The sequence below is a fragment of the Periplaneta americana genome, chromosome 14 (genome assembly GCF_040183065.1).
Source record: "Periplaneta americana isolate PAMFEO1 chromosome 14, P.americana_PAMFEO1_priV1, whole genome shotgun sequence".
Classification (NCBI taxonomy): Eukaryota; Metazoa; Arthropoda; class Insecta; order Blattodea; family Blattidae; genus Periplaneta; species Periplaneta americana.
Window position 1 is genome coordinate 89,788,113 of NC_091130.1, and position 12,235 is coordinate 89,800,347.

General features: G+C 32.9%; 1 protein-coding gene and 1 long non-coding RNA gene across 2 annotated transcripts in view; one reads left to right on the plus strand and one right to left on the minus strand.

The window, feature by feature from the left end:
• Positions 1–708: 708 nt before the first annotated feature.
• On the plus strand, positions 709–3,171 carry LOC138713559 (uncharacterized). The gene is made up of 2 exons (XR_011335915.1): positions 709–1,230; positions 1,513–3,171. It is a non-coding gene; the product is annotated as an uncharacterized lncRNA (long non-coding RNA).
• Positions 3,172–9,309: 6,138 nt separating this feature from the next.
• l(3)80Fj (lethal (3) 80Fj) overlaps positions 9,310–12,235 on the minus strand; it is a 499,933-nt gene continuing 497,007 nt past the window's right edge. The window contains exon 41 of the mRNA XM_069845727.1: positions 9,310–10,509. Coding sequence (XP_069701828.1) covers positions 10,381–10,509 — 129 coding nt within the window. The 3' untranslated portion in view covers positions 9,310–10,380. The remainder of the gene's footprint in view (positions 10,510–12,235) is intronic.

Here is a 12,235-nt window from a genome sequence, read left to right on the forward strand (position 1 = left end):
ATGCCTTACATAGCTGGCAGTGTTTTGTTAATAATAGTTAATACTGATAATTTTCTTTTCATCTGAACTATTTCTACAATATGCATTTGTATTTCTGTTCGCTATATATGTTATCAAATAACTATACAATGTCTTTGGTTAAAGTATCAAATTGTTCCAGTCTTCTTTTGTTTCTTGTCAAACTAACGTAACTACTGTACGCTTGATTATGTCCATAACATGGTTGCTTTAAATGTTAATAGAATTTTTTCATTTATCCATTCAGATTGATTTATAAGATACACAAACATACAAATTAAACATTCAACACTGCATAACACAGCCTTCTGCTATCCGGCGCTTTCCCCAAAACATGGCGACGGACGCAAGCTTCAATTTGTCCGTACTCTAAACTTCTGCGCAGCCTCGGCTGTAGGGGCTCGAATTTAGCACTGAGGTATTTTTCTTTGTACACTGATTATACACCTTGCACATACCCTAGATCATATATAAAACAGATCAGCCAAGCTTATATCACAGTCTACTATATAGTAGACTGTGCTTATATTAAATTTGGACGCAACTGGAAAATAACGGACGCTATGGGGCGCTAGTGTCGAGAAATGAGCTTGCGATAACAAACACTAGATGACAGAGTACCTGAACAGTACATAGAGTAATACGACTGTGGGATGATTTTTTTACGTCATGCCACCTCCAAATTTCTTTCTCATTGTAATGTGAGGTTATGTTACAATAAGACTTTGATGTGTCGCTAAATTGTAGCATACAGAAGCTTGTTTTACCCAAATTCATCAACACACATAGATGACATTTTGGTACATGGCTGATGTAATGTTGTTTGCGTTCAATATATAATCTGTCATCATTTGATGTACAAAATGTAATTGTTTTTAATTTTCAGTATACAATACCTCCCTAGCAACAATAGGGATGTATTCTGCAAAAGTTCCCCTGCAGACAGCGCTAGTGTACTAGCCGGTAAGCGCTTGTCGATCATCTTTTTTTTCGGCCGCTTTTCGTCTGCTATTCATGTTGTCTACCATGTACGCAGGAGAGAAATAAGTTAATAATTTTAGTTTTTCTATAGGATAAGAGCATATCTGTATATATTTATGACATCAAACATATAATGGACAATATACAGCGCCTCAGTGTCAAGGAATTGAAAGAGGAATTAAAGAAGAGAGGCGCTAAAACTAGTGGAAGGAAGGAAGAATTATTAGAGAGGTAATTTTGCCTAATATAATGTATTATTTTATTCCCAACGTAATGTACGTTATATATAAATTCATTATTGTATATTATATAGCCAAGTAAAGAAATTTCAGTTTCTTTATGCAATTATTTTCTTCATTTCACGTCACTTAAATGCATATCAGTGCACCACAAAATCATATGTATTTATCGCGTTGTTTAGCCTATTCTAATTATTAATTCCACCTATAATAATTTTGTACATCCTAAATACTCGTAGGCCTATATTTTGTTTATTTTCTCTCTCTCTTATAGGTTAAAGTCCTACATAAAACTGCAAATACAGCCATCGGCACCTGCAACTGAAACAGAAGTTCTGCAGTTTCCGAGTGATAGCTTGTTTCAAGATTTAGGAACCAGCCATAAAGACAAAATACTAACTACAAATGTCCATTTAATGGATTACTTTGTGTTCCGTAAGTCAGAAATAGATGGAGCACCTGTCTCAAACTACAGGTCTTTGTGTGATGCAGGCTACAAACTATTCATCGAAAAATTTGTGATGTACATAAAATGTTGTTTAGGATCAAGTGGAGTATTCATAAGTAGTTGTGTTAAATCTGAATACACAAAACCTATGGTATCAAGCTAATGTTAGGGACATCGGGAGAAATTCTAGGTGCTGAATGTGGATGTGTTGCTGGAGCAGGCCCTAAAGCTAGCTGCAAACACATTGCTGCAGTGAGTTATGCCCTAGAACACTTCTCTAAAAGTGGTGTAATTACATGTTTTGAGACTTGTACGCAGAGTCTGCAAACATTCCATCAGCCACCTAGCAAACGTCTTAAACCATCAAGTCCCATGAAAGTAGAAAATTTGCCATTAGGACAAGTTTACCAGGAATCATGCCGTGAAGTTAGAAATGTATTGGGAATTAACCAACAAGGATATCAACATTATGTTGAAAGTTTAATTAAGAGCTCCAGGCATAAACTTACATTTCTCTACAGACTGAAAAATGAAAAGGGTAGTGCCTATGGAGTGGTTCATGACCATTATTATGGGAGCGACCCTTGTTCCTCGTATGCTGAAGAGCTTGTGGTGGTTTCTGATAAGCAAAGAAAAGAAATTGAAGAAAAAACAAAAGAACAGTCAACGCAGGTTCTATGGTTCAAAGAACGAAAATTTCGATTGACTGCCAGCAATTTCGGAAAAATCTGTCATTCAAGAGCACCGAAAAGCCTGGCAAAAGCTATATTCCAAGGAAACAGTTACTGCTCAGACAATATGAGATGGGGGCTCGAAATGGAAGATCTAGCAAGGCAGAGATATTCGGAAATTACAGATCACGTTGTTAAAAAAAATGTGGTCTTATTATTCATCCCACAAAACACTATTTGGCTGCATCTTGTGATGGACTTATTGGAGAGGATAGGGTTTTAGAACTTAAAGGGGTACCAAGTCATGCACATGAGAAGATCTCTACAAAATTTGTATCTTACCTGGAAGAAAACAGCTATGGAGTAGCTTTGAAAAAAAAATCACAATCACTATTTTCAGGTGCAAGGACAGTTATTTGTTACTGGGCGACAGTATTGTAGTTTTGTGGTTTATACTTCAGTTGACATGCTAGTGATGGACATAGAGACGAAATGTTCATTGAGGAAATGGTGACAAAATTAGATTATTTTTACAAAGAATATTTTGTTCCTGTCATTTTAGAGTAGGCCTAATTAGAGATAACGAATTTTGTTTATGATGAATTTTGTTTACTTTGTGTAAATTGTGTAGGTAGTTTGTATATTTTCCAACCAAGAAAATCTTTCAACTTCACTGAAACTTGAATAATTGTCAGTATTGGTTATAATAGAGACCAACATTTGTTCAAATTATGTAGCTCTCCTTACCTATACCCACTACATCATAACCTATATAATTATCACATAAAGAAGTATTTGATTTTGTATATTAATACTTAAGATTGATTTATTGTGATCAGCTGATCACAGAAAACTGTCTTCGTTTCACTCCATTCAATATTCTGATCCTAATACTTAACCTACTAAACAGTTATTTTAACTTCCATTGAAAATTACAACCACAACCATGTGCCAAGATGTATTAAAAAAGAAAACGACAATAAGAGGTTTCACACAAATATTTTATTTTAAAAACTGATTATAATATGGCTAACCTAAACTTTATTTATGACCATTGTAGTTAAGGGGTCATGATTGATTTTCTGAAATTACATAACATAAAACACACAAAAATTATTCTGCCAGAAATACATATTTTACTGACGTGAAGCTTTGATTGCAAGATTTTGTATGTCTTGCCAAGGCCTATAACCCGTTCTATATGTATTCTGTTCTATATGTATTCTTTCCTTTTTCCTTATTTCTTTCACCCTGTCACAGAAAAAAACAAATGTACTCATTTTTCAGTTCGCTGTGAACAGTTCTGAATACAGCAGCACTGAATTTTTTCGCATTTAAATTCCATTCTTTCCCTATACAACTGTATACTGCATAGCGCGCGCTGGACTAACAATGGCGGATTTGTCGGCATTTGCCGGCTCAAACGATTTTCATTTGTTTTAAGTAAAAATATCATTGCTAAAACAACTTAAATTCTAGATTAGTTTTATAAAAATATTTTGGGGCCAAAATTTTGAAAAAATAAATATCAAAATACAGTCATTCATTAATCTCACAATGTATGCTCGCTTAGGTAGCGGATCGTTCCTTTTTATATTTATAGTCACTTCTTTCCTCTGAATACTCTGAATAGTCAGCATTGTCGAACTATAGAAGCGCGATTAAAAAATATTTTTTTCCCCACCCATTACATATGATTGCTTTTTTCAAGTTCCGGTAATAACATTATTAAATTAATTATCCCACATATTTGGGTGGTGCCTTTCTTTGTTTCTGACATAATTTATGAGAGTTTCTCTTTTACACTTCAATAGAGAAATACAACTTTCAGTGGACAATGAACGTGTAACTCTAATGGAACTCTAAGAACCACAGCATTAATGTTTTCTTCTTTTCTTTCATGCCCTTTAGTTTTTATTGCAGATAATATCATGCTATTGGATAATTATACATGTACCTTTCTAATAAAATTGGCATATATTTCACTGGTCTCAGAAGTAAAATTAAATGTATACTAGCTTCTCGGTGCAAAATATTTAGTGAAAATTATTGTAGGATTTGAATAGAAATGTCACTTCTCAGGCAAGGTTATTCGTGGATGACTGTATAATATATAGAAAAAAATTAGTGATAAATCTTATATCACCGCCTTGCAAAACTAGCTTGACGTTATTGAAAACTGGACTACAACAAATAAAATTAAAATCAATGTGAGCAAAAGTAAATCAATATGTATCCTTCTGTAAAACACAAAATTAAATTCGTCTCATATACCAATTAAATGGATCACCAGTGTCACAAGTAAACACTTAGGTACTGTATATATTTTAGTAACAAACTGGTTGAAATAAGTCACTAATATTACAAGGATAGCCTGGAAAACACTACATTTCTTTATGCGTATTCTTAAGAAAGCTAACCGAAAGTCAAAAGAATTAATGTACATAACCCATGTTCGGTCCACTGCTGTGGAGTAATGGTAGGCACATCTGACCGTGAAATGAGTGGGCCCGGGTTCAAATCCTGATTGGGGCAAGTTACCTGGTTGAGGTTTTTCCGAGGTTTTCCCCAATTGTAAGGCGAATGTCATGTAATCTATGGCGAATCCTCAACCTCATCTCGCCAAATATCATTTCACTATCATCAATCCCATCGAGGCTAAATAACCTAGTAGTTGATACAACATCGTTAAATAATCAATTTAAAAAAAGACGTCAGATAAGCAGAGGAAGTTACAAAAGCTTGTGGTGGCGAAGAATTTAAAGCGTCTGTGTTGTTAAAAAAAGGGAAGTACTACAAATGGCAGAAAAAGTGGATAGCCTATATTGATGTATTTGTTACGTGACATTACACAGGAGATATCACCACATATAGTTGTAAACAACCGTGGATATTTTAAATCTGAAAGTGTACTTTAATGTAATCAAGTGTTGCTTTGTATAATAAGAACTGTAGGCACAGTGTATACGGTAAATCTCTATATGCATTTGAAAAGATTAGTAATCAACTTGACAGAAATGTTCGTGTGTCACAATATAATTTGTAATATTTTATTTGTTAATGGCACTGTTATTTTTATTAAAGTATGCGATTTAGCAGTTACATGTACTTCACAAATGTCTTAATTGTTTCGAAAACAAGTAAATGCATTTATGACATTTGGCACAATAATATGAACATTTTCCATTTTGGTAATAAATTAAGTGGCAAGAAAATGTTCATGTGTCACACCATATAATATTTAATATTTTTTACATTATTAATTATTCCTTTTCATTATGATTTTCTGTTTATATTTTGGAATGCTTACGTTAAAAAACAGTGATGTGTCTTTCATGAACTCCTAAGTATTTGATTAAGTATCCTGTGAAGATCATAGTTACTTCGAAAATGTTACGTGTGTGACTATGGAATGACCCATCAGTATTGTTAGTATTGTTACAAATTACAAAACCTGAAACTGTTAGAATGGGATCAGGAGTAGTGACAAAAAATGTAATGTTGTAGGCCTACATCAACATGACTATTTTAATCCAGTTTCTAATAGTTTTTAAGGTTTGAAGGCCTTTTGAGGTAAACAGTATTGAACATGTGAGGGAAGGGCTATTTCTTGGTAATGGATTAGGCCTGTATATTTTATAATATTATTAACTATATATTGTTAAAGTACCTAGTAAATATCGTAATATGTATATTATATAATACTGTAAACGAGACAATATCACAGGCTGCAAACTAGATTATTCTTGTTTTTGTATAATTATACGAACATGTATGAAATAAACAAGACTACCATTGGTTAGGTTAGGATAGGATTACTTATATATTGTAATCAGGCTATATGCACAAATTTTCCAATATACTACTATCATAACTAAATAGGTAATGTTAACATTAATTTTCATACGTTTTTGTGGTGCAAATTAAAATAATTCAAAGTAAAGTATAACAAAACTCCGACAACATTATAATTATGAACGTCAAATTCTCTTATTTTATTTATTTTTCAGTGTTTAGTCCCTTATTTCCCATTGTTCTTTAGATTTATCATTAGTGAAATATCAATTAACGGATAAATTATGTTACACACTCAGTTGATAATATAAATAATATTCACGACAAATGAGTAGCTTAATATCAAAGGCGGACATCTGACCTTCAGATGAAATTTAGATAATGTGGATTCTTGTACATTTTTTCATGCTTTTTTCAGTTATGGTGAAACTACATACAAATTCTAACACTACTTTTATAAAAATAAATTGTTTTAAAATACTACAAAGAACACTGTGAAACAAAAATGTGCCTCTAGATCAAAACTATGGAGACGACAGATGTCCGTCTTTGATATTAAACTACTCAAATATATAAAAACAGAAGAGATAACGAATCATAATTTAGCCGACTGATAACTTTATAACATGGTCTACATATTCTAGGTAGATTGGCTTTGCGCGAGACTCTGTATTGTATTCTATTCAATACAAAGGCGTACTTTATCTTATCTCTTCGCTTCGCCCACGTGACAACTATAATTAGAACTCCCTCGTTCCAAACTTGCCAAGGTCATATAGGCCAATAATATTTATCCATGGTCATCAGTTGTCGACAGTACATACCGTTGCTTACGAGAATATCTCGTAAGCAAGAAATAATCGATTTAGACCGACCAGACCGGTTCAGAGTTCGTGTCTCGTGATGGTGTTGGTCATTGTGCCATCTGTTGACGATTATTGAACTACATCAAGCCGGCCTCGACTGCAAACTCTAAAGCCTATATAAAAGAGCTATCTGTTAGTATATATGATCTAGGCACATACGAAGCTGTGACAGGTTAGGTTTGGTTAATTTAGGTTTTTGTTATTCCTTGCATATACGATCAACTGAATCTCCAAAAAAAAAAAAAAAAAACTTACAAATTCAACGATTTTCACTTCTGAAATCACCAGAACTACCTCAGTGCTAGTTAGTTTTACCGAAATTGTAAATAGATGACCAGGGTCAGTACATAATAGCACAACATTCCAAAGATGTAAGAGGAGGCTGCCTTTTGAAATGGAAAGAGTACAAAGAGGTTTACTTTGGAGACAATGGATACCCCTAAAAATTCAATTTAATGACACCTCTCCTGAATCCTGCCACAGAAGCAGGGCAAAATTGTTACAGGGACGTAAATCTGCATGAAATATTGTGGAAAAGTAGTATGAAATTTATGCAAGAGGCGGTTTCCAATTCTTGAGTTAGGCCTAAGAACAACTGCTAAGAATGCTATGTATAGGGTGACCAGACGTCCTCTTTTGTCGGACATGTCCTCCTTTTCGTAACTTGTATGCCTGATATTTTCAAAATTATCTGATTTGACACTTTTTTCAAGTAATTTGCCTGTAGGTGGCAGCAGCATCGACGGAATACACTCTTTGCCAACGATCATAATTCTCTTTCCTTACAAAGTAATATTAAATTCACATTTTATGCAGTCTTTTTATGTATAGTATTTTGATAATAATTATAGTACTCTTGATTTTCATATGTAGTTAACTATAAAATAATTTTATATTATTAAGTTGTATCATAAGTATGCTGCAATAAAATAGATATTGGCATAATGGTAAGTATAATATAGCCCTAAGCCTAAATCTAAATAGATATTTTCTGTCCTCTTTAATAATTATAGTTCCCTTGACTTTCATATGTAAAATTATTATTATTTTTATCATAATTATTTTGTAATATTAACATACTTTTAAGTATGATACAAGCCTAAATCTGTACCGTAAATATTTTGTAAGAAAATAGATTTGACGTAATTTATAGTATAATATAGGCCTAAGCTTAATTCTAAGTTCATACTTTCTGTTCTCTTTTCTACTGATGTGAATCTGGTCACCCTAGCTATGTATATAATTGTGGCATGAACTCTGAAGCTGTCTACCTTACAGTCTGCAAAATTTTTCTTAGATTTCCTTTTGAAGTTACCATTTAACCGCTTTACACTTCTCCTATTTACATTTGGAAAATTATTGATTTCTTTTTCATAATATAACACATTATGTTACCCAAATCTCTTCTTTTTTAAAGTTATTACATCTGTGTTTTTGTTTTTAATTATGATATAACAACATACTGTATTTAGGAAGAATACCAAGAATCAAGAACTTCTAGATGTTCTTAAAATTACTGTCTCTTACCTGTTTATCATTGTTTCTTCATGCCAAACTAACAAAAGTCAGCTGAGATGATATATAACTAATGAAATTCGCGATTTCGAAGCCATGGTCATATGAGAAATAAAACATGCAAGATAAAAGTACGAAATTCCCACGTTAGTGAACGCATGTTAATTTTAAAGAAACAAAGCTTGGTGAAACAGTCAACTTTTAAAGACCTCGTTAAAATTAAACGACCCTTTGTTGACAAGTCATTTATTCTATTTAAAGGAGCTTGGTGAAACCAGCCATTAATGTTACAAAGTTAGGTGTGACTGCTTAAGGGTTAATTCTGCAGCAAACACAGATTTTAAACTTAATTTCGAGTGGTAGTTTGGTAGTTTGCAAGTTTAGAACCAAATAACACCCATTGTCATAAAGTAATGGCACTAAAGAATCTATTGGAACAATAAAACGGACATCTAAAAAAGTGGAGATTGTTGACTCTGCTATGACACCTCTGATAGATAGATGGGTGTGGTTGGTAGTCATGGTTAAGGCATGGCACTGAAAGCTGCTGGTTCGATTTCTAATGTATTTTCTCCACTGGTGTAATCCTTCTGGCAGCACTATGACCCTGAGGTCAACACAGCCTCTAACAGGAACTAGTACTAGGAGTAAAGGCAATGAGCACATAGGACTCAATTTCCTATAGCCATTAATGCAAAGATGGGAAATTTAATCTGCCATTATCATGTGGGTCTTCATGGCATATAATAGAGGATACTTCACTTTAAACACATGTGTATGCACACATATTATTCACTTTATTTAAATTTACAGTTCTTAAAATTCCGCCTTTATTATAGCTCTGCAACTAATAAAAATAAAAATTAAATTAACATTAACTTAAACTAAAATAAAAATAAACTGTAATTCAGCTAATTTGTCCATGTGCAGTAACTTAATGTATTTTTCCAAGTACATATTTATTTACGTTTCAATTCAAGAGAAATTGATTAATTTCTTATCATATAAAGTTTAGATTTTAAAAATGAACTAGATAAACATCTGCTTGCTAATCTCCTGGCCTGTACAATTCATTTACAGAGGAGGAATTTTCTTTGCATTTCCTTTACATTGTAAAATTCAAATTAACTGTTGAAAAGTGTGACATTTCTTGTATGAAAACATACGTAACAACCTTCTTCAGTTCAATAGGAGTGGGACTACTACACGAGAGACAATAATAATGACTGCAACAAACAAAAAATAATACAACTTTCTGATATGACACAAGTCAACATTTCTTGGGGCACTTCCAAGGAATTCAGCCTTGACTAATCAAATGTCTGTAGTGAGATTACATGGAAAAAGTTCAGGCAACAACCAAAGCTGATTATGTAAGCTACTGGGTTCATGAATACACATTTCAAGGTGGAGGGGTGGGGAGGGGGCAGAAGACAAATTTGTAATGCACACTGAACTCACAGTAGTAGTATTAGGAACTATAAGAAGCAGCATCATATTACGTCATGATATGATGGAAGGATGATAGAGGCACACCATGAATATTAGGTATCATATCAAAGAATGTAAATCCATTGAAATCAAATAGACAAAGATGAATTACTTAGAAGTGCCCCTGCTCATGAAGAACGTTCACATCTACACAGCAAGAACTGATCTACATGATGTAATGTCCTGTATATACGGCACTGCCACAGATTTAATATTTCTAACAAATTATAATGCCAGTCTCTATTCCACATGATACTAGAATGCACCTCCTTTTTCAACACCCCTGATACTAGAACATGACATACAAGGAAGTGACTAAGGTCTCTCATCAGTTCCCACTCCTGTACCACAACCGATCATGTCAACAGAGTGTCATCAAGATCTTCATCCTTGCCTTCTGGCTGATTTGCCACTTTGCGCAACACTTTGCTGATAACATCACTCAGAGACTCACGAGCACCAACATCCAACAAGTTCATGCAGCGCTGAAACATAACAAATTTATTAATTAAAATAAAAGTACAATTACTAAAATGCTTTTCAGAGCAATTTTTTACCATTTTCCATCTGGGTATGAGGACTGTATACATATTATGTTATTCCAGTATCTTTACATTAACAGAAAGCCTTCATCTCTTTCTATCATGCTGCATTTCTGCCTACCACCACGTTGTTATATATATCTAAAACTTGGAATGTTGTAATCGCAAGAATTAACATACATGTATAATAAAAATCTGAATACTGAATTCTTAAGAAGAAACAGACTTGCTCCTTCATCTGAAAATCTTTAACAATGGAAATGTAACTCATTCTAAATAATGCCTTAGTTAAGAAACCATTTTGATACCTTCACTCTGATAGAGCCATATTTTATTGTATAATTAAATATATTTTGTATTGTGAAATGGATAAAAAAGAAACTTTAAGCTGATGTCATAATATTCAGTGTAAGTACGAAAAATGTTATTAAATGAGAAACTGCTTTGTTTCATTAAAGATTACTTTACCAAATATGTCCGCTGTTGAAAACTACATTTAAATAAATAAACAAATAAATGTATCATTTAAATATAAATAAATAGTATAAATGAAATAAATAATGATAATTTTGCACAAAAAAAAATACAATCTGTCTCGTAAGAAACTTGTATCTGTCTAAGATTTCAACAACCACTTACTACTGCATGGGCTGCAAAACACACTGCCACCTACATCCTGCTGTACTCAGGCCTAGAGTGAAGCATGCGTTTACATTTCAGTAACAGCAATGCCAAACCATCCATTACTTAAAGTGATTTATTAATAATAAAAGTATTAAAATTCCATTAAACTGTAAACATGAGACATTATGTAAAATATTTATTGGAACTAAGAATTATAATGTAAAGACGTTTATACGTTTATAAATATTTATAAATGTGTTTAAAAGATAATGGGATCAAATATTATTAAAATAATTGTTTCTGGGAACCCTTTATGCAAAGGAACAAAATGGTAGAGGACTCTTTCATTCATACTTTTTGGACCATCATTGAACACTTTTCAAAATGTACGTAGGTCTCTATTCAGGGCATTGTTCTAGGTGCCTAAAATAAGCTCTTTCAGTACCTCACTTAGGTTACATCATAGACCCTACACTAGATTCGAATAGCATGAAGATCAGCCAGAAGAAGTACACAAGGTAAAAAGGAATATACATGAATTCCATCAATTTTTATAAGGACAAATATCATCTAGAATTCGTCATTACGGGACTAATGATAGGAGCCCGTGGGAACATACCCTGGTTCCTAGTCGACTTCTGTAAATCTTTTGGCCTGCATAAAGATATTTTAAGAGATCTAACAATTGCAACTCAAAGGATCAATAGCTATTTTCAAGCATTATACATATAGACCATGACTTTAATTCGCATCTTCTTGACATTACTTCGTATATTATTATGTGTTTCAATCTATTTCAAATTGTTATTTTTCACTCTAACAACAATGTTTCACTAAGCCTCAAGGCATTTACTCTATATTTATTCTATCATGGTACGCTTTGTCAATGGCAACCTGTAGTGGTTACAAGAAGAAATAAATAAATAAATAAAAACATAAAATAAGCTCTAAAAGTACAGAATAGGAAAAGCTATAGAAATTTATAAAATTAGTACAATTTTAACAAATTAGCAAATTTATTGACAAAAGCAAAGAAACCAACATT